We start from the raw sequence: 21,127 nt of genomic DNA, 5'->3' as shown, positions 1-21,127 counted from the left end.
GAAGTTACCTGTGGCGCTGATGTTTAGGCCGAGGTATGTATAGTTTTTTGTGTGCTCTAGGGCAACGATGTCTAGATGGAATTTGTATTTGTGGTCCTGGCGACTGGACCTTTTTGGAACACCATTATTTTTGTCTTACTGAGATTTACTGTCAGGGCCCAGGTCTGTCATGGCCCAGGTCTGTCATGGCCCAGGTCTGTCAGGGCCCAGGTCTGTCAGGGCCCAGGTCTGGCAGAATCTGTGCAGAAGATCTAGGTGCTGCTGTTGGCCCTCCTTGGTTGGGGACAGAAGCACCAGATCATCAGCAAACAGTAGACATTTAACTTCAGATTCTAGTAGGGGTCCTTGGTTTACGTATAGCCAATTGGAATTTGTTGTCTTTATATTTCATCATTTCATTGAGGATACCATCAACACCACAAGGCCTTTTTAGGTTGGAGGGTTTGTATTTTGTCCTCTAGTTCATTCAATGTAATTGGAGAATCCAGTGGGTTCTGGTGGTCTCAGTTCCTCTCTTCCCCGTGTCTCTAGGTGTCCCGGTGAACAGCAGAGTGTCCTCTAAGATCCAGCAGCTTCTCAACACTCTGAAGAGACCTAAGAGACCGTCACTTAGAGAGTTCTTCATTGACGACTTCGAGGAGCTTGTAGATGGTAAGTTGCAAATCTCTACACATGAAAATCAAAGCTGTTTCTACACCTCTGTTATATAGAGTCCAGGAAAGCCCTTACCCCTAACGTGGACGTCCAGGGGATGTTAAGGGAGTGGACAGGACGCAGGGAAGGCAGTGCTGACTGGAGGGGTGGTGGCCGCGATGGCGTCTCAGCCGATTAGGGAAGAATAACTCACTTTGGAATGGCTTCAGGTGCGTTCTGGGGAGAATGTTTTGCTCCTGGTCGGTGAACAGGTGAGAACATAGACACACTACATCCAGAATGAACAAGGTGGTGGTTGTGTTCATGGAAAAAGGGAGTGTGCTTGACCGCCTAGTTGTCACTGGGAGTTTAGTGAGATGTGTGTTGGTGTTGATTTCACCTCTTTCCATCCCGTTGACAAGAGCAGTGGTGGCTAATCTGGCTGGTTAACACGACGTTAAGCAGGGGAGAGGTGGTACATGACGTTAAGCAGGGGAGGGGTGGTACACGGGGGGAGGGGTGGTACACGGGGGGAGGGGTGGTACACGGGGGAGGGGTGGTACACGGGGGGAGGGGTGGTACACGGGGGGAGGGGTGGTACGCGGGGGGGAGGGGTGGTACGCAGGGGGAGGGGTGGTACACAGGGGGAGGGGTGGTACACAGGGGGAGGGGTGGTACATGGGGAGGGGTGGTACACAGGGGGAGGGGTGGTACACGGGGTTAAGCAGGGGGAGGGGTGGTACACGGGGAGGGGTGGTACATGGGGAGGGGTGGTACACAGGGGGAGGGGTGGTACACGGGGTTAAGCAGGGGGAGGGGTGGTACACGGGGTTAAGCAGGGGAAGGGGTGGTACATGGGGGAGGGGTGGTACACGGGGTTAAGCAGGGGGAGGGGTGGTACACGGGGGGAGGGGTGGTACACAGGGGGAGGGGTGGTACACAGGGGAGGTGTGGTACATGGGGGAGGGGTGGTACACAGGGGGAGGGGTGGTACACAGGGGGAGGGGTGGTACACAGGGGGAGGGGTGGTACACGGTGGAGGGGTGGTACACGGGGTTAAGCAGGGGGAGGGGTGGTACATGGGGGAGGGGTGGTACAGGGGGGAGGGGTAGTACACGGGGGAGGGGTGGTACACAGGGGGAGGGGTGGTACACAGGGGGAGGGGTGGTACTCGAGGTTAAGCAGGGGAGGGGTGGTACACAGGGGGAGGGGTGGTACGCGGGGGAGGGGTGGTACACAGGGGAGGGGTGGTACACGGGGGGAGGGGTGGTACACGGGGGAGGGGTGGTACACAGGGGGAGGGGTGTACACAGGGGGAGGGGTGGTACACAGGGGGAGGGGTGGTACACGAGGTTAAGCAGGGGAGGGGTGGTACACAGGGGGAGGGGTGGTACGCAGGGGGAGGGGTGGTACACGGTGGAGGGGTGGTACACGGGATTAAGCAGGGGAGGGGGGGTACACGGGGGGAGGGGTGGTACACGGGGGGAGGGGTGGTACACGGGGTTAAGCAGGGGGAGGGGTTGTACATGGGGGAGGGGTGGTACGCAGGGGGAGGGGTGGTACGCGGGGGGAGGGGTGGTACACGGGGGAGGGGTGGTACACGGGGGAGGGGTGGTACGCAGGGGGAGGGGTGGTACACAGGGGGAGGGGTGGTACACGGGGGGGGGTACACAGGAGGAGGGGTGGTACACGAGGGGAGGGGTGGTACGCAGGGGGAGGGTGGTACGCGGGGGGAGGGGTGGTACATGGGGGAGGGGTGGTACGCGGGGGGAGGGGTGGTACGCGGGGGGAGGGGTGGTACACGGGGGGAGGGGTGGTACATGGGGCGAGGGGTGGTACGCAGGGGGAGGGGTGGTACATGGGGGGAGGGGTGGTACGCAGGGGGAGGGGTGGTACATGGGGGGAGGGGTGGTACATGGGGGGAGGGGTGGTACGCGGGGGGAGGGGTGGTACACGGGGGGAGGGGTGGTACACGGGGGGTACACAGGAGGAGGGGTGGTACACGAGGGGAGGGGTGGTACGCAGGGGGAGGGGTGGTACATGGGGGGAGGGGTGGTACACGGGGTTATGTTTGGAGGAAAAAGAGGGAGGCTTGCAAGCCGGAGAACACCATCCCAACCGTGAAGCACGGTGGTGGCAGCATCATATTGTGGGGGTGCTCTGCTGCACAAAATAGATGGCATCATGAGGAAGAAAATTATGTGGATATATTGAAACAACATCTCAAGACATCAGTCAGGAAGTTAAAGCTTGGTCGCAAATGGGTCTTCCAAATGGACAATGACCCCAAGCATACTTCCAAAGTTGTGGCAAAATCGTTTGAGGACAACAAAGTCAGGGTATTGGAGTGGCCATCACAAAGCCCTGACCTCAGTCCTATAGAAAATTTGTGAGCAGAACTGAAAAAGCGTGTGTGAGCAAGGAGGCCTACAAACCTGACTCAGTTACACCAGCTCTGTCAGGAGGAATGGGCCAAAATTCACCCAACTTATTGTGGGAAGCTTGTGGAAGGCTACCTGAAATGTTTGACCCAAGTTAAACTATTTAAAGGCAATGCTACCAAATGCTAATTGAATGTATGTAAACTTCTGACCCACTGGGAATGTGATGAAAGAAATAAAAGCTGAAATAAATCATTCTCTCTTCTATTATTCTGACATTTCACATTCTTAAAATAAAGTGGTGATCCTAACTGACCTAAGACAGGGAATTTTTACTAGGATTAAATGTCAGGAATTGTGAAAACCTGAGTTTAAATGTATTTGGCTAAGGTGTATGTAAACTTCAACTGTATGTAAGTAAGGTATTTCTGTTTTTATTTTTTATTAATTTGTACAAAAAAAGTGTTTTCATTTTGTCATCTTAGGGTATTGTGTGTAGATTGATTAGGATTTTGTAAAAAATGTAAAATGTAAAATGTTATTTTATCCATTTTAGAATAAGGCTGTAATGTAATAAAATGTGGAAAACGTGAAGGGGTCTGAATTCTTAACGAATAATGTATATATGTGAGAGAACTGTCTAGGTTCCTGAGGGAGACTAAAGGGAAACAAAGTCTTATTTTCCTGATCCAGGAAGGTTTGTAAGTTTGGTACAACACACAATGAAGAATGAAGGGTTTAGTGCACTCTGACCCAGGAAGAGGTTTAGGCTGAGGAAATGGGTCACAGGGGTGCGTAAGGGAATGTCTAAATAATCAACTTAAATGGCTTGGTTTTTTTCTGCCACTGTCTCTCTCTATTGGTGTTTTCTCTCCCACCTTATGGTTAATCTTCCTTAACGTGAACTGGGGTTGCTGGGGGAATATGTCAAACAAAAACATTTAAATGTGATTTGTTTTTTTTTTGCGAGAGACCCACAGTGATGTGATTAAACGAAGTGGATTGGGGGGGGGGGGGGGGGGGTCTGGTAGAAGGTGGTGCTGAGTCCTGGCACAAATCTGAGTGCTGGGATTGTTCTCTTTTCCCCTGGGCGTCAACATTCTCTCTTCAAAGCAGGTGTGTAAGGGTAGCTTGTTAGTGGTTAGAGCCTAAATCAATAACCTTGTCTTTGCTTTTCATAAATGTGTATGCACCTCGTACAGGAAGGAGAGGGAGCTCCTGATTGGGTCTGTGACAGTTATCGCTCTGCGAAGTGTTGGGGTTTTGGAACCGTTGACTGAAGACAGGAATAGTGAGGAGCCACGTTCAGGGTGTTGATTGATGTTCTGGATCACTTTGATCTAGTGGAGACGTGGAGAACTCAATATCCCATCTCAAAGCAGACTACGTGGGTGAAGGTGATTGTGGGTAGGGGGAGTGCTGCTCTTCTGGGTCTATACCTACGAATCAGTGCAATAGGCTAGTGAGGTCCTCCGTTCTCCCAGTTGGGTTTTCAGACCGTCGTATTGCCGTGGCTCAGTTCTCTTTCACCAGGGCCCTGGCAGGTGTCCTATTGGAAATTCAATGCAAAGCTTTTACGATATGCCACTTTTTGCTCAAGCTTCCAAGGTTTTTGGGAGAGGTGGGGACAGCAAAAGGGGGACTTTACAGCTCACCACTTAGACAGTTAGGGGATGGGATGTAGGACTAGCCCAGGGTTTTCCTCTTCAGAAGCCAGGAGATTCGGACTTCTAGTCCGACTCAGGTGTGCATACCATCCACTGCTTCCGAGTATTTTACTCACTAATGTTCAGTCTCTGGACAATAAAGTCGACGAGCTCAGCCAGCTGGGTTTCTCAGTACATTGCACAGACAGGAATAAAGAACTCCCTGGGAATTAGGGAGGTGATGTATGTTTCATAATTAACCACTCTTTTTGTGATAATGTACAGAAACTCAAGTCCTTTTGTTCACCCGACCTAGAATATCTCACAATCAAATGCCGACCGTATTACCTCCCAAGAGAATTGTCTTTGGTTATATTCACAGCCGTGTATATTACCACCCTTAGCCGATACCACGACAGCCCTCAAAGAACTTCATTGGACTTTATGTGAACTGGAAACCACATGTCCTGAGGCCACATTTATTGTAGCTGGGGATTTTGTAACAAAGCAAATTTTAAGGAAAACGATACAGAAGTCTATCAACACATTGACTGTAGTACTCATTCTGGTAAAACACTCGACCACTGCTACTCCCCCTTTTGAAATGCCTACAAGGCCCTCCCCCGCCCTTCAACAAATCAGATCACGACTCCATTTTGCTCCTCCTTTCCTATAGGCAGAAACCCAAACAGGAAGTAGCCGTGCCGAGGTCTATTCAACGCTGGTCTGACCAATCGGAATCCATGCTTCAAGATTGTTTTGATCACACGGACTGGGATATGTTCCGGGTACCCTTTGAGAATAAGATTGGCGTATACACGGACACATGACTGAGTTCATCAGGAAGTGTATAGGGGATTTTGTTCCCACTGTAACTATTAAAACCTACCCAAACCAGAGACCGTGGATAGATGGCAGTATTCGCGCAAAACTGAAAGTGCAAACCACCGCATTTAACCATGGCAAGGTGACTAGGAATATGGTAGAATACAAACCTTGTAGTTATACTCTCCGTAAGGCAATCAAATAGGCAAAATGTCAGAACGAAGACAAAGTGGAGTCGCAATTCAACGGCTCAGACATGAGATGTTGCAGGGTCTACAGACAATCACGGATTACAAAGGGAAAACCAGCCACGTCGCGCGCACCGACGTCTTGATCCCGGACAAGCTTAACACCTTCTTCGGCCGCTTTGAGGATAATACAGTGCCACCGACGCGGCCCGCTCCCAAGGACTCTTTCTACATGGCTGACGTGTGTAAGATATTTAAGCGTGTTATCCTAGCCGTGTCCTCAAAGCATGCGCAGACCAGCTGGCTGGTGTGTTTACGGACATATTCAATCTCTCCTTATTCCAGTCTGCTGTCCCCACTTGCTTCAAGATGTCCACCATTGTTGCTGTACCCAAGAAAGCAAAGGTAACTGAACTAAATGACTATCGCCCCGTAGCACTCACTCCTGTCATGTGCTTTGAGAGACTAGTCAAGTATAATATCCCCTCCACCCTACCGGTCACCATAGACCCACTTCAGTTTGCAAATCGCCCCAATAGATTCACAGACGATGCAATCACCATCGCACTGCACACTGCCCTATCCAATCTGGACAAGAGGAATACCTACATAAGAATGCTGTTCATTGACTATAGCTCAGCCTTCAACACCATAGTACCCTCAAAGGTCAACATTAAGCTGGAGGCCCTGGATCTGTGCAACCCTCCCTGTGCAACTGGGTCCTGGACTTCCTGACGGGCCACCCCTAGGTGGTGAAGGTAGAAAACAACACCTTCACTGATCCTTAACACAGGGGCCCCACAAGGGTGCGTGCTCAGCCCCCTCCTGTACTCCCTGTTCACCCATGACTGCGCGGCCACACATGCCTCCAACTCAATCATCAAATCAAATTTCAAATCAAATGTATTTATATAGCCCTTCTTACATCAGCTGATATCTCAAAGTGCTGTACAGAAACCCAGCCTAAAACCCCAAACAGCAAGCAATGCAGGTGTAGAAGCACGGCCCATCGCTGGAGGGAGGCCAGCAGAGAGGTTTTTGACGACACAACAGTGGTAGGCCTGATTACCAACAATGACGAGACAGCCTACAGGGAGGAGGTGAGGGCCCTGGTGGAGAGACGGCCTACAGGGAGGAGGTGAGGGCCCTGGTGGAGAGACGGCCTACAGGGAGGAGGTGAGGGCCCTGGTGGAGTGGTGCCAGGAAAATAGCACATTTCTATTTGTGGTCCTGGCAACTGGACCTTTCTTGGAACACCATATTTTTGTCTTACTGACAGAATCTGTACAGAAGATCTAGGTGGTTGGGGAAAGAAGCACTAGATTATCAGCAATCAGTAGATTGTTCTTCTGATTGTATTTTGGTAAGGCCGGGTGCTGCAGAATGTTCTAGTTACCTTTGCCAATTCTGTGATATGTTGAGAAGGGTAGGGCTCAAGCTGCATCTCTGTCTCACCCCACGGCCCTGTGGAAAGAAATGTGTGTGTTTGTGTACATGGATTTTATAATGTTGTAGGTTTTTTCCCAACACCACTTTCCATCAATTTATATAGCAGACCCTTCATGCCAAATTGATTCAACAAAGCATGAGAAGACTTTGCCTTTGTTTTGGTTTGTTTGTTTGTCAATTAGGGTGTGCAGGGTGAATATGTGGTCTGTTGTATGGTAATTTGGTAAAAAGCCAATTTGATGTTTGCTCAGTACATTGTTTTTAATGTGGAAATGTACAAGTCTGTGTCTCTCTCTCCTCCATCTCTCTCTGTTCTCTTTATGAACATGGATATGCTGGGGGTTAGGGATGCTGTTAGCTTATTTTACCTTTTGATAAAGTATTAAAACGTGTTCATTCTTTAGTTCAGCAGCCGGACCCTAACCAGCCCAAGGCGGAGGGGAACCAGATGTCCCCTCTAGCAGGCGAGCCTCTGGGTGTAGTGACCAACTGGCCTCCCTCTCTGCTGGCCTCCCTCCAGCGTTGGGGTATCACCCAGCCCAGGAGCCCCTGTCTCACTGCCCTGGACAACGCTGGTAAACCAGTGTACACTCTTACCTATGGCAAGTTGTGGACACGCAGCCAGAAGCTGGCCTTCACGCTTCTGAACAAACTGAGCACTAGGAACGAGCCACTACTGCTGCCAGGAGATAGAGTGAGTGGTCTTTTTCTCTCCTATCAATGTTGAAGCAGCTTCTCAGACTGCGTTAAATTAGATCCTAGAGCCAGTATGTCACTGTGTTAAAGCAGCTTCTCAGACTGCGTTAAAGCAGATCCTATAGCCAGTATGTCACTGTGTTGAAGCAGCTTCTCAGACTGCGTTAAAGCAGATCCTATAGCCAGTATGTCACTGTGTTGAAGCAGCTTCTCAGACTGCGTTAAAGCAGATCCTGGAGCCAGTATGTCACTGTGTCAAAGCAGCTATTGACAGTTTGTCCCATAGTTTTACATTTTACATTTAAGTCATTTAGCAGACGCTCTTATCCAGAGCGACTTACAAATTGGCTGCATTAGTGGTATCTTTACAGTGTGTGTGTTCCTATAGACAAATGGTGACAGTGTGTATCCTATAGGTTGATATTGACAGTGTGTATGTGTTTTCTTTAGGTTGCTCTAGTGTTCCCCAACAGTGACCCTGTGATGTTTATGGTGGCTTTCTATGGATGTCTGCTGGCCGAGCTGATCCCTGTGCCCATTGAGGTGCCCCTCACCAGGAAGGTAAGGACAGGACAGGGGACATTGTGGTGCCTACCTGCTCTCTGAAGGCATGGGAAACGTGTTTACATTGCCAATGCAAGTTAAATTCTGTAGATAATAAACAATGACACATTTACATTACACTCACAACAGTTCCAAAAGAATAGGGACATTTTGAATGTCACTTTGTCTGTATACAAGGCATTCGGAAAGTATTCAGACCCCTTCCCTTTTTCTACATTTTGTTACGTTACAACCTTATACTAAAATGGATTAAATAAATGTTCCTCATCAATCTGCAAACAATACCCCATAATGACATCACAATACCCCATAATGACATCACAATACCCCATAATGACATCACAATACCCCATAATGACATCACAATACCCCATAATGACATCACCATACCCCATAATGACATCACAATACCCCATAATGACATCACCATACCCCATAATGACATCACCATACCCCATAATGACATCACCATACCCCATGACATCACAATACCCCATAATGACATCACAATACCCCATAATGACATCACAATGACATCACCATACCCCATAATGACATCACCATACCCCATAATGACATCACCATACCCCATAATGACATCACCATACCCCATAATGACATCACAATACCCCATAATGACAAAGCGAAAACAGGTTTTTAGAAATGTTTGCTAATTTATAAAGAATAAAAAACTGAAAGACCTTATTTACATAATTATTCAGACCCTTTACTATGAGACATGAAATTGAGCTCAGGTGCTTCCTGTTTCCATTGATCATCCTTGATGTTTCTACAACTTGATTGGAGTCCACCTGTGGTAAATTCAATTGATTGGACATCATTGGGATAGGCACACACCTGTCTATAAAAGGTCCCACAGTTGACAGTGCATGTCAGCGCAAACACCAAGCCATGAGGTCGAAGGAATTGTCTGTAGATCTCAGAGAAAGGATTGTTGAGGCATGTCTGGGGAAGTTTACACAAAATTGTCAGCAACATTGAAGGTCCCCAAGAACACATTGGCCTCAATCATTCTTAAATGGAAGAAGTTTGGAATCACCAAGGCTCTTCCTAGATTAGGCCGCCCAGCCAAACTGAGCTATCTGGGGAGAAGGGCATTGGTCAGGGAGGTCAGGTCAGGATGGTCACTCTAACAGAGCTCCGGAGTTCCTCTGTGGAGATGGGAGAACTTTGCAGAAGGACAACCATCTCTGCAGCACTCTACCAATCAGGCCTTTATGGTAGAGTGGCCAGACGGATACCACTCCTCAGTAAAAGGCACATGACAGCCTGCTTGGAGTTTGCCAAAAGCCATCTTAAGGACTCTCAGACCATGAGAAACAAGATTCTCTGTACTGATGAAACCAAGATTTAAGTCCCTCGAGTAAACCTGGCATCATCCCTACGGTGAAACATGGTGGTGGCAGCATCATGCTGTGGGGATGTTTTTCAGCGGCAGGGACTGGGAGACTAGTCAGGATCGAGGGAAAGATGAATGGAGCAAAGTACATAGATCCTTGATGAAAACCTGCTCCAGAGCGCTCAGGACCTCAGACTGGGGCAAAGGTTCACCTTCCAACAGGACAATGACCCTAAGCTCATAGCCAAGACAACAGTCAGACTCTACAGGGTTAGAGATGGGGAGTAGACTCCACGGGGTTTGAGAGGGGGTATTGACGACTCCACAGGGTTAGAGAGGGGGTATTGACGACTCCACAGGGTTAGAAAGGGGGTGTAGACTCCACAGGGTTAGAGAGGAGGTATTGACGACTCCACAGGGTTAGAGAGGGGGTATTGACGACTCCACAGGGTTAGAGAGGGGGTGTAGACTCTACAGGATTAGAGAGGGGGTGTAGACTCTACAGGGTTAGAGAGGGGGTGTAGACTCCACAGGGTTAGAGAGGGGGTGTAGACTCTACAGGGTTAGAGAGGGGGTGTAGACTCCACAGGGTTAGAGAGGGGGTGTTGACTCTACGGGGTTAGAGAGGGGGTGTAGACTCCACAGGGTTAGAGAGGGGGTATTGACGACTCCACAGGGTTAGAGAGGGGTGGTAGACTCCACAGGGTTAGAGAGGGGGTGTAGACTCCACAGGGTTAGAGAGGGGGTGTAGACTCCACAGGGTTAGAGAGGGGGTGTAGACTCTACAGGGTTAGAGAGGGGGTGTAGACTCCACAGGGTTAGAGAGGGGGTGTAGACTCCACAGGGTTAGAGAGGGGGTGTCGACTCCACAGGGTTAGAGAGGGGGTGTAGACTCTACAGGGTTAGAGAGGGGGTGTAGACTCCACAGGGTTAGAGAGGGGGTGTAGACTCCACAGGGTTAGAGAGGGGGTGTAGACTCCACAGGGTTAGAGAGGGGGTGTAGACTCTACAGGGTTAGAGAGGGGGTGTAGACTCCACAGGGTTAGAGAGGGGGTACAGACGACTCCAACACCATCGTTATGTTTGCCGATAATACAACAGTGGTAGGAGACAGCCTACAGGGAGGAGGTCAGATACCTGGCCGTGTGGTACCAGCATAACAACCTCTCGCTCAACGTGATCAAGACAAAGGAGACAGGAGCTGCTGCTCCTCCTCCTCTTCCTCCGTGGATCAGACAAGGAGCTGCTCCTCTTCCTCCGTGGATCAGACAAGGAGCTGCTCCGCCGTGGATCAGACAAGGTGCTGCTCCTCTGCCTCCGTGGATCAGACAAGGAACTGCTCATCCTCCTCCGTGGATCAGACAAGGAACTGCTCCTCCTCCGTGGATCAGACAAGGAGCTGCTCCTCCTCCTCCTCCGTGGATCAGACAAGGAGCTGCTCCTCCTCCTCCGTGGATCAGACAAGGAGCTGCTCCTCTTCCTCCGTGGATCAGACAAGGAGCTGCTCCTCCGTGGATCAGACCAGGAGCTGCTCCTCCGTGGATCAGACAAGGAGCTGCTCCTCTTCCTCCGTGGATCAGACAAGGAGCTGCTCTTCCGTGGATCAGACAAGGAGCTGCTCCGCCGTGGATCAGACAAGGAGCTGCTCCTCTGCCTCCGTGGATCAGACAAGGAGCTGCTCCTCCGTGGATCAGACAAGGAGCTGCTCCTCTTCCTCCATGGATCAGACAAGGAGCTGCTCCGCCGTGGATCAGACTAATTATAGGATTCTAAAAATGAGTAACGATAATACACAATCAAAATCTCCTCACACTGTCAAATGATGAGAGTTGAGGTCAGGAAGTGTTGCAATCAAGTCTTAGAAACATGCATCTTCAACCCAATGAGGACCATAGAGGTTAGCCAGAACAACCTGTGTGTTAAACAGTTTCCCCATCGCCATAACATGTCTGCCATTTAGTATCTGAAATTACTTTGGAGGAGACAAACAGGGTGCCTTTTCTGATCTAAGGGGAAGATGGCTGCCCTCTGGCCTGAGCACCAAAGTTGGATGGAAATATTTGGTCGACCCATCTTTTCTTTAGTTTAGCACATTGACTCTGTACCGTAATACCCTGTATATAGCCTCCACATTGACTCTGTACCGTAATACCCTGTATATAGCCTCCACATTGACTCTGTACCGGTACCCCCCTGTATATAGACTCCACATTGACTCTGTTCCGGTACCCCCCTGTATATAGACTCCACATTGACTCTGTACCAGTACCCCCCTGTATATAGACTCCACATTGACTCTGTACCGGTACCCCCCCCTGTATATAGACTCCAAATTGACTCTGTACCGGTACCCCCCCTGTATATAGCCTCCACATTGACTCTGTACCGGTACCCCCTGTATATAGCCTCCACATTGACTCTGTACCGGTACCCCCTGTATATAGCCTCCACATTGACTCTGTACCGGTACCCCCTGTATATAGCCTCCACATTGACTCTGTACTGGTACCCCCTGTATATAGCCTCCACATTGACTCTGTACCAGTACCCCCTGTATATAGCCTCCACATTGACTCTGTACCGGTACCCCCTGTATATAGCCTCCACATTGACTCTGTACCAGTACCCCCTATATATAGTCTCCACATTGACTCTGTACCGGTACCCCTGTATATAGCCTCCACATTGACTCTGTACTGGTACCCCCTGTATATAGCCTCCACATTGACTCTGTACCGGTACCCCCTGTATATAGCCTCCACATTGACTCTGTACCGGTACCCCCTGTATATAGCCTCCACATTGACTCTGTACCAGTACCCCCTGTATATAGCCTCCACATTGACTCTGTACCGGTACCCCCTGTATATAGCCTCCACATTGACTCTGTACCGTAATACCCTGTATATAGCCTCCACATGACTCTGTACCGGTACCCCCTGTATATAGCCTCCACATTGACTCTGTACCATAATACCCTGTATATAGCCTCCACATTGACTCTGTACCGGTACCCCCTGTATATAGCCTCCACATTGACTCTGTACCGGTACCCCTGTATATAGCCTCCACATTGACTCTGTACCGGTACCCCCTGTATATAGCCTCCACATTGACTCTGTACCGGTACCCCCCTGTATATAGCCTCCACATTGACTCTGTACCGGTACCCCCTGTATATAGCCTCCACATTGACTCTGTACCGGTACCCCCTGTATATAACCTCCACATTGACTCTGTACCGGTACCCCCTGTATATAGCCTCCACATTGACTCTGTACCGTAATACCCTGTATATAGCCTCCACATTGACTCTGTACCGGTACCCCCTGTATATAGCCTCCACATTGACTCTGTACCATAATACCCTGTATATAGCCTCCACATTGACTCTGTACCGGTACCCCCTGTATATAGCCTCCACATTGACTCTGTACCGGTACCCCTGTATATAGCCTCCACATTGACTCTGTACCGGTACCCCCTGTATATAGCCTCCACATTGACTCTGTACCGGTACCCCCTGTATATAGCCTCCACATTGACTCTGTACCGGTACCCCCTGTATATAGCCTCCACATTGACTCTGTACCATAATACCCTGTATATAGCCTCTACATTGACTCTGTACCATAATACCCTGTATATAGCCTCATTTGTGTAATGTCATTTTCTCTTAACTTTTGATTATTTTATTTTTTGCTTTAGTTTATTTAGTAAATATTTTCTTAACTCTATTTCTTGAATTGCATTGTTGGTTAAGGGCTTGTAAGTAAACATTTCACGATGCATGTGACAAATAAAATGTGATTTAATTTTGATTCTTCATTCACAAGCTCTCTCTCTCACTATCTCTCTCTCTATCTCTCTCACTATCTCTCTCTCTCTCGATCTCGCTCTCTATCTCGCTCTCTCTCTATCTCTCTCTCTATCTATCTCTCTCTCTCTCTCGCTCTCTCTATCTCTCGCTCTCTCTATCTCTCTCTATCTCTCTCTCTATCGCTATCTCCTCTCTCTCTCTCGCTCTCGCTCGCTCGCTCTATCTCTCTATCTATCTCTCTCGCTCTCTCGCGCTCTCTCTCTCTCTCGCGCTCTCGCTCTCGCTCTCTCTCTCGCTCTCTCTCTCCTCTCTCTCTCTCTCTCTCTCTCTCATATTCATATATATAGGATGCAGGAAGCCAGCAGATAGGTTTCCTGTTGGGTAGCTGTGGGGTGACTCTGGCTCTGACTACTGATGCCTGTCAGAAGGGCTTGCCTAAAGCACAGACTGGAGAGGTGGTCACGTTTAAAGGTAGGAGCTGGTCTAAAACGCTGTGTACAGAATATCTGCTTCATGACTAAAATGTATGTATAATGTTACAGGCTGGCCACGGTTGCTGTGGTTCGTAACAGATGGGAAACACGTTGTAAAGCCGCCCAAAGACTGGCACCCCACCATCAGGGAAGCTAACAATGAGATTGCCTATATAGAGGTGAGTACTATATAGATACTATGTTCTTCCCTAGTATGCAGGTGAGTACTATAGTCAGTACTATCGATCATAGATGGAAATCTAACTGTATTATGTTGTTAAATAATGTCTGTAATAGTGGGTAAACTAGATGTAAATGTTTAATACTGTCTTTAATAGTGGGTAAACTAGATGTAAATCTAACTGTATTATGTTGTTTAGTAATGTCTTTAATAGTGGGTAAACTAGATGTAAATGTTTAATACTGTCTTTAATAGTGGGTAAACTAGATGTAAATCTAACTGTATTATGTTGTTTAGTAATGTCTTTAATAGTGGGTAAACTAGATGTAAATCTAACTGTATTATGTTGTTTAGTAATGTCTTTAATAGTGGGTAAACTAGATGTAAATGTTTAATACTGTCTTTAATAGTGGGTAAACTAGATGTAAATCTAACTGTATTATGTTGTTTAGTAATGTCTTTAATAGTGGGTAAACTAGATGTAAATGTTGTTTAGTAATGTCTTTAATAGTGGGTAAACTAGATGTAAATCTAACTGTATAGTGTTGTTTAATACTGTCTGTAATAGTGGGTAAACTAGATGTAAATCTAACTATATAATGTTGTTTTCTGCAGTACAAGACCAGTAAGGAGGGGAGCACAATGGGTATAACTGTCTCTCATCCAGCCATGCTAGCCCACTGTCACGCCCTCACACAGGCCTGTGGATACACTGAGGGTGAGTCTCTGTTACACGGTTAGGTCAGGCTGTTCTCCTCTCTCTCCTCTCTCATCTCTCTCTTCCCTCCTCTGACTCTCCTCCCTGTCTCACCTTCCTCCTGCTCTTGGTCTCTGTGTTACAAGGTCTAGGTCAGGCCCCTGAGGAGGAGGAGGAATGTAAGACCGCCTCTACTCCCAGCCCTCTGCTGTTCTCCTCCCGTTCTCTCCTGTCTCTTCCCTCCCTCTTCCCTCCCTCCCGCTTTCTCCTCCCTCCTCTCTCTCTTCTCTTCCTTCCTCCCTCTGTTTCCCCTCCCTCTGTCTCTCCTCCCTCTCTCTCCTCCCTCTGTCTCTCTCCTCTCTGTCTCTCTCCTCTCTGTCTCTCCTCCCTCTCTCTCTCTCATCTCCTCCCTCTATATCTCCTCCTATCTCCTCCCTACTCTGTATCTCATCTCCTCATTCCTCTAGAGCTCCTCCCTCTGTCTTCCCTCCCTTTCTCCCTCATCTCCTCCCTCCCTATCTCTCCTCCTGTCTCTCCTCGCCTACTTCCCGCTATCTCTCCTCCCTCCCTTTGTCTCGCCTCCCTCTCTCTCTCTCCTCGCCTCCCTCTCTCTCCTCTCCCTTCCTCCCTCTCGCCATCCCTCCCTCTGTCTCTCCTCTCTCCTCGGCTCCCTCTCTCCTCCCTCCTCTATATCTCCTCCCTCTCTCTCTCTCCTGTCTCCTCCTTACCGCTCTCTCCTTTGTCTACTCTCCTCCCTCCCTATCCCTATCTCCTTTCCTCTCACTCCTCTCCCTTGCTCTCCACCCATCCCTCTTCTCTCTCCTCTCTCCTTCTTTTCTTCATCCATCTTACTCCTCCTTCCATCCTTCATTAATTTTTAAATTGTTTTAACCTTTATTCAACTTAAACCTTCTAGTCCTCCCTCTTTGTCCCCTCCCTCTTTCTCCTCTCTTCCCTCCCTTTCTCTACTCCCTCCCTTTGTCTCTCCTCTCCTTCCCGCTATCTCTCATTCCTCCCTTTGTCTCTCCTCCCTCTCTTCTCCTCCCTCTTTGTCTCCTCTCTCTCCTTTCCTCTCTCTCCTTTCCTCTCTCTCCTCTCCTCCCTCCCTTTCTCTCCGTCTTCCCTTTGTCTCGCCTCCCTCTCTCTTCTCCTCCCTCTCTCTTCTCCTCCTCCCTCTCTTTCCTCTCTCTCCTCTGCTCCCTCCCTCTGTCTCTCCTCAGCTCCCTCCCTCGCTCTCCTTTCCCTCTCCTCCCTCCCTATCTCCTTTCCTCCCTCTGTCTCTCCTCCTCCCTCTCTCCTCCCTCCCTCTATCCCTCTGTCTTTTCTTCCTCCCTCCCTCCCTCCGTCTCTCCCCTCCTCCCTCCGTCTCTCCCCTCCTTGTCCTTGCCTCCCTCCTTGTCCTCACCTCCCTCCCTCTGTCTCTCGTCCCCTCCCTCTGTCTCTCGTCCCCTACCTCTGTCTCTCGCTCCTCCCCTCATGTCTCTCGCTCCTCCCCTCATCTGTCTCCCTCCCTCCCTCCGTCTCTCCTCTCCTCCCTCCCTCCGTCTCTCCTCTCCTCCCTCCCGCTATCTTTCTCCTCTCCTCCCTCCCGCTATCTTTCTCTCATCCCTCCCGCTATCTCTCCTCCCTCCCGCTATCTCTCCTCCCTCCCGCTATCTCTCCTCCCTCCCGCTATCTCTCCTCCCTCCCGCTATCTCTCCTCCCTCCCGCTATCTCTCCTCCCTCCCGCTATCTCTCCTCCCTCCCTCGGTCTCTCCTCCCTCCCGCTATCTCTCCTCCCTCCCGCTATCTCTCCTCCCTCCCGCTATCTCTCCTCCCTCCTGCTATCTCTCCTCCCTCCCGCTATCTCTCCTCCCTCCTGCTATCTCTCCTCCCTCCCGCTATCTCTCCTCCCTCCTGCTATCTCTCCTCCCTCCCGCTATCTCTCCTCCCTCCCGCTATCTCTCCTCCCTCCCTCGGTCTCTCCTCCCTCTTTCTCCCCTCTCTTTTTTGTTTTCTCTAAATAAGCTTTGTTGTACAGTTAAAGGTGAAATACACTGCATTTCAGCAATAATCTAATGAATTCAGGGCTTGTGAAGTTATTCCTAGGCTGAATATAAGCCTTCCTCAACCAACTTTTTTTTGCAATTATCACTCTACCTACATGTACATACTACCTCAATTACCTTGGCTAACCGGTGCCTCCCTCCACATTGACTCTGTACCGTAATACCCTGTATATAGCCTCCACATTGACTCTGTACCGGTACCCCCTGTATATAGCCTCCACATTGACTCTGTACCGTAATACCCTGTATATAGCCTCCACATTGACTCTGTACCGTAATACCCTGTATATAGCCTCCACATTGACTCTGTACCGGTACCCCCTGTATATAGCCTCCACATTGACTCTGTACCGGTACCCCCTGTATATAGCCTCCACATTGACTCTGTACCGGTACCCCCTGTACATAGCCTCCACATTGACTCTGTACCGGTACCCCCTGTATATAGCCTCCACATTGACTCTGTACCGGTACCCCCTGTATATAGCCTCCACATTGACTCTGTACCGGTACCCCCTGTATATAGCCTCCACATTGACTCTGTACCGGTACCCCCTGTATATAGCCTCCACATTGACTCTGTACCGGTACCCCCTGTATATAGCCTCCACATTGACTCTGTACCGGTACCCCCTGTATATAGCCTCCACATTGACTCTGTACCGGTACCCCCTGTATATAGCCTCCACATTGACTCTGTACCGTAATACCCTGTATATAGCCTCCACATTGACTCTGTACCGGTACCCCCTGTATATAGCCTCCACATTGACTCTGTACCGTAATACCCTGTATATAGCCTCCACATTGACTCTGTACCGTAATACCTGTATATAGCCTCCACATTGACTCTGTACCGTAATACCCTGTATATAGCCTCCACATTGACTCTGTACCGGTACCCCCTGTATATAGCCTCCACATTGACTCTGTACCGTAATACCCTGTATATAGCCTCCACATGACTCTGTACCGGTACCCCCTGTATATAGCCTCCACATTGACTCTGTACCGTAATACCTGTATATAGCCTCCACATTGACTCTGTACCGTAATACCCTGTATATAACCTCCACATTGACTCTGTACCGTAATACCCTGTATATAGCCTCCACATTGACTCTGTACCGGTACCCCCCCTGTATATAGACTCCACATTGACTCTGTACCGTAATACCCTGTATATAGCCTCCACATTGACTCTGTACCGGTACCCCCTGTATATAGCCTCCACATTGACTCTGTACCGGTACCCCCTGTATATAGCCTCCAAATTGACTCTGTACCGGTACCCCCTGTATATAGTCTCCACATTGACTCTGTACCGGTACCCCCCTGTATATAGCCTCCACATTGACTCTGTACCGGTACCCCCTGTATATAGCCTCCACATTGACTCTGTACCGTAATACCCTGTATATAGCCTCCACATTGACTCTGTACCGTAATACCCTGTATATAGCCTCCACATTGACTCTGTACTGTAATACCCTGTATATAGCCTCCACATTGAATCTGTACCGTAATACCCTGTATATAGCCTCCACATTGACTCTGTACCGTAACACCCTGTATATAGCCTCCACATTGACTCTGTACTGTAATACCCTGTATATAGCCTCCACATTGACTCAGTACCGTAATACATTTACATTTACGTCATTTAGCAGACGCTCTTATCCAGAGCGACTTACAAATTGGTGCATTCACCTTATGATATCCAGTGGAACAACCACTTTACAATAGTACATCTATACCTTTTAGGGGGGGTTAGAAGGATTACTTTATCCTATCCCAAGTATTCCTTAAAGAGGTGGGGTTTCAGGTGTCTCCGGAAGGTGGTGATTGACTCCGCTGTCCTGGCGTCGTGAGGGAGCTTGTTCCACCATTGGGGTGCCAGAGCAGCGAACAGTTTTGACTGGGCTGAGCGGGAACTGTGCTTCCTCAGAGGTAGGGGGGCCAGCAGGCCAGAGGCGGATGAGCGCAGTGCCCTCGTTTGGGTGTAGGGCCTGATCAGAGCCTGAAGGTACGGAGGTACCGTTCCCCTCACAGCTCCGTAGGCAAGCACCATGGTCTTGTAGCGGATGCGAGCTTCAACTGGAAGCCAGTTGAGTGTGCGGAGGAGCGGGGTGACGTGAGAGAACTTGGGAAGGTTGAACACCAGACGGGCTGCGGCGTTCTGGATGAGTTGTAGGGGTTTAATGGCACAGTCAGGGAGCCCAGCAAACAGCGAGTTGCAGTAATCCAGACGGGAGATGACAAGTGCCTGGATTAGGACCTGCGCCGCTTCCTGTGTGAGGCAGGGTCGTACTCTGCGAATGTTGTAGAGCATGAACCTACAGGATCGGGTCACCGCCTTGATGTTAGCGGAGAAAGACAGGGTGTTGTCCAGGGTCACGCCGAGGCTCTTAGCACTCTGGGAGGAGGACACAATGGAGTTGTCCACCGTGATGGCGAGATCATGGAACGGGCAGTCCTTCCCCGGGAGGAAGAGCAGCTCCGTCTTGCCGAGGTTCAGCTTGAGGTGGTGATCCGTCATCCACACTGATATGTCTGCCAGACATGCAGAGATGCGATTCGCCACCTGGTTATCAGAAGGGGGAAAGGAGAAGATTAATTGTAATACCCTGTATATAGCCTCCACATTGACTCTGTACCGATACCCCCTGTATATAGCCTCCACATTGACTCTGTACCGGTACCCCCTGTATATAGCCTCCACATTGACTCTGTACCGGTACCCCCTGTATATAGCCTCCACATTGACTCTGTACCGATACCCCCTGTATATAGCCTCCACATTGACTCTGTACCGGTACCCCCTGTATATAGCCTCCACATTGACTCTGTACCGGTACCCCCTGTATATAGCCTCCACATTGACTCTGTACCGGTACCCCCTGTATATAGCCTCCACATTGACTCTGTACCGGTACCCCCTGTATATAGCCTCCACATTGACTCTGTACCGGTACCCCCTGTATATAGCCTCCACATTGACTCTGTACCAGTACCCCCTGTATATATCCTCCACATTGACTCTGTACCGTAACACCCTGTATATAGCTTCCACATTGACTCTGTACCGTAATACCCTGTATATAGCCTCCACATTAACTCTGTACCGTAACACCCTGTATTGACATTGATTCTGTACTGTAATACACTGTATATAGCCTCCGCATTGACTCTGTACCGGTACCCCCTGTATATAGCCTCCACATTGACTCTGTACCAGTACCCCCTGTATATAGCCTCCACATTGACTCTGTACTGGTAACCCCCTGTATATAGTCTCCACCTTGACTCTGTACCAGTACCCCCTGTATATAGCCTCCACATTGACTCTGTACCGTAATACCCTGTATATAGCCTCCACATTGACTCAGTACCGTAACACCCTGTATATAGCCTCCACATTGACTCTGTACCGGTACCCCCTGTATATAGCCTCCACATTGACTCTGTACCGTAACACCCTGTATATAGCCTCCACATTGACTCTGTACCGTAATACCCTGTATATAGCCCCGCTATTGTTATTTTACTGCTGCTCTTTAATTATTATTATATTTTTTTTTTACTGTATTGTTGGTTAAGGGCTTGTAAGTCAGCATTTCACTGTAAGGTCTACACCTGTTGTATTCAGCATTTCACTGTAAGGTCTACACCTATTGTTTTCAGCACATGTGACAATTTTGATTTGATCTGGCTTTGAAGTCTATGAAAATACAATTTTTTTGTTACAAATGTAACTACAGCCATGCATAATGCACATTCACTAATAATGACTAACTTTTTGTAGCAGGCCTTAGTCTATAGAAAATGAACACAGGTCTCATCAACAATCTTTCAAGCCCACGTGCTAGTGATTAGCCCACGTGCTAGTGATTAGCCCACGCGCTAGTGATTAGCCCACGCGCTAGTGATTAGCCCACGCGCTAGTGATTAGCCCACGCGCTAGTGATTAGCCCACGCGCTAGTGATTAGCCCACGCGCTAGTGGTTAGCCCACCCGCTAGTGATTAGCCCACGCGCTAGTGATTAGCCCACGCGCTAGTGATTAGCCCACGCGCTAGTGATTAGCCCACATGCTAGTGAGTAGCCAGCTTATCTTTATATTTCAAGTTGAGCCAGCTTGGATCTATTTGCTAGCTAACAAGGTAG

General features: G+C 49.2%; 1 protein-coding gene across 2 annotated transcripts in view; it reads left to right on the top strand.

The window, feature by feature from the left end:
- Window positions 1–21,127, top strand: part of dip2a (disco-interacting protein 2 homolog A) — a 289,945-nt gene that overhangs the window by 195,838 nt on the left and 72,980 nt on the right. For both annotated transcript variants that reach the window (XM_029701943.1, XM_029701944.1), the window contains exons 7-12: window positions 532–651; window positions 7,527–7,816; window positions 8,269–8,379; window positions 13,910–14,033; window positions 14,105–14,214; window positions 14,832–14,934. In XM_029701943.1, the coding sequence (XP_029557803.1) occupies window positions 532–651; window positions 7,527–7,816; window positions 8,269–8,379; window positions 13,910–14,033; window positions 14,105–14,214; window positions 14,832–14,934 (858 nt within the window). The remainder of the gene's footprint in view (window positions 1–531; window positions 652–7,526; window positions 7,817–8,268; window positions 8,380–13,909; window positions 14,034–14,104; window positions 14,215–14,831; window positions 14,935–21,127) is intronic.

Source organism: Salmo trutta, chromosome 20, assembly GCF_901001165.1.
Source record: "Salmo trutta chromosome 20, fSalTru1.1, whole genome shotgun sequence".
NCBI classification, from domain to species: Eukaryota; Metazoa; Chordata; class Actinopteri; order Salmoniformes; family Salmonidae; genus Salmo; species Salmo trutta.
Note: the sequence above shows the minus strand (reverse complement) of the source record. Positions and strands in the feature narration are given on the sequence as shown.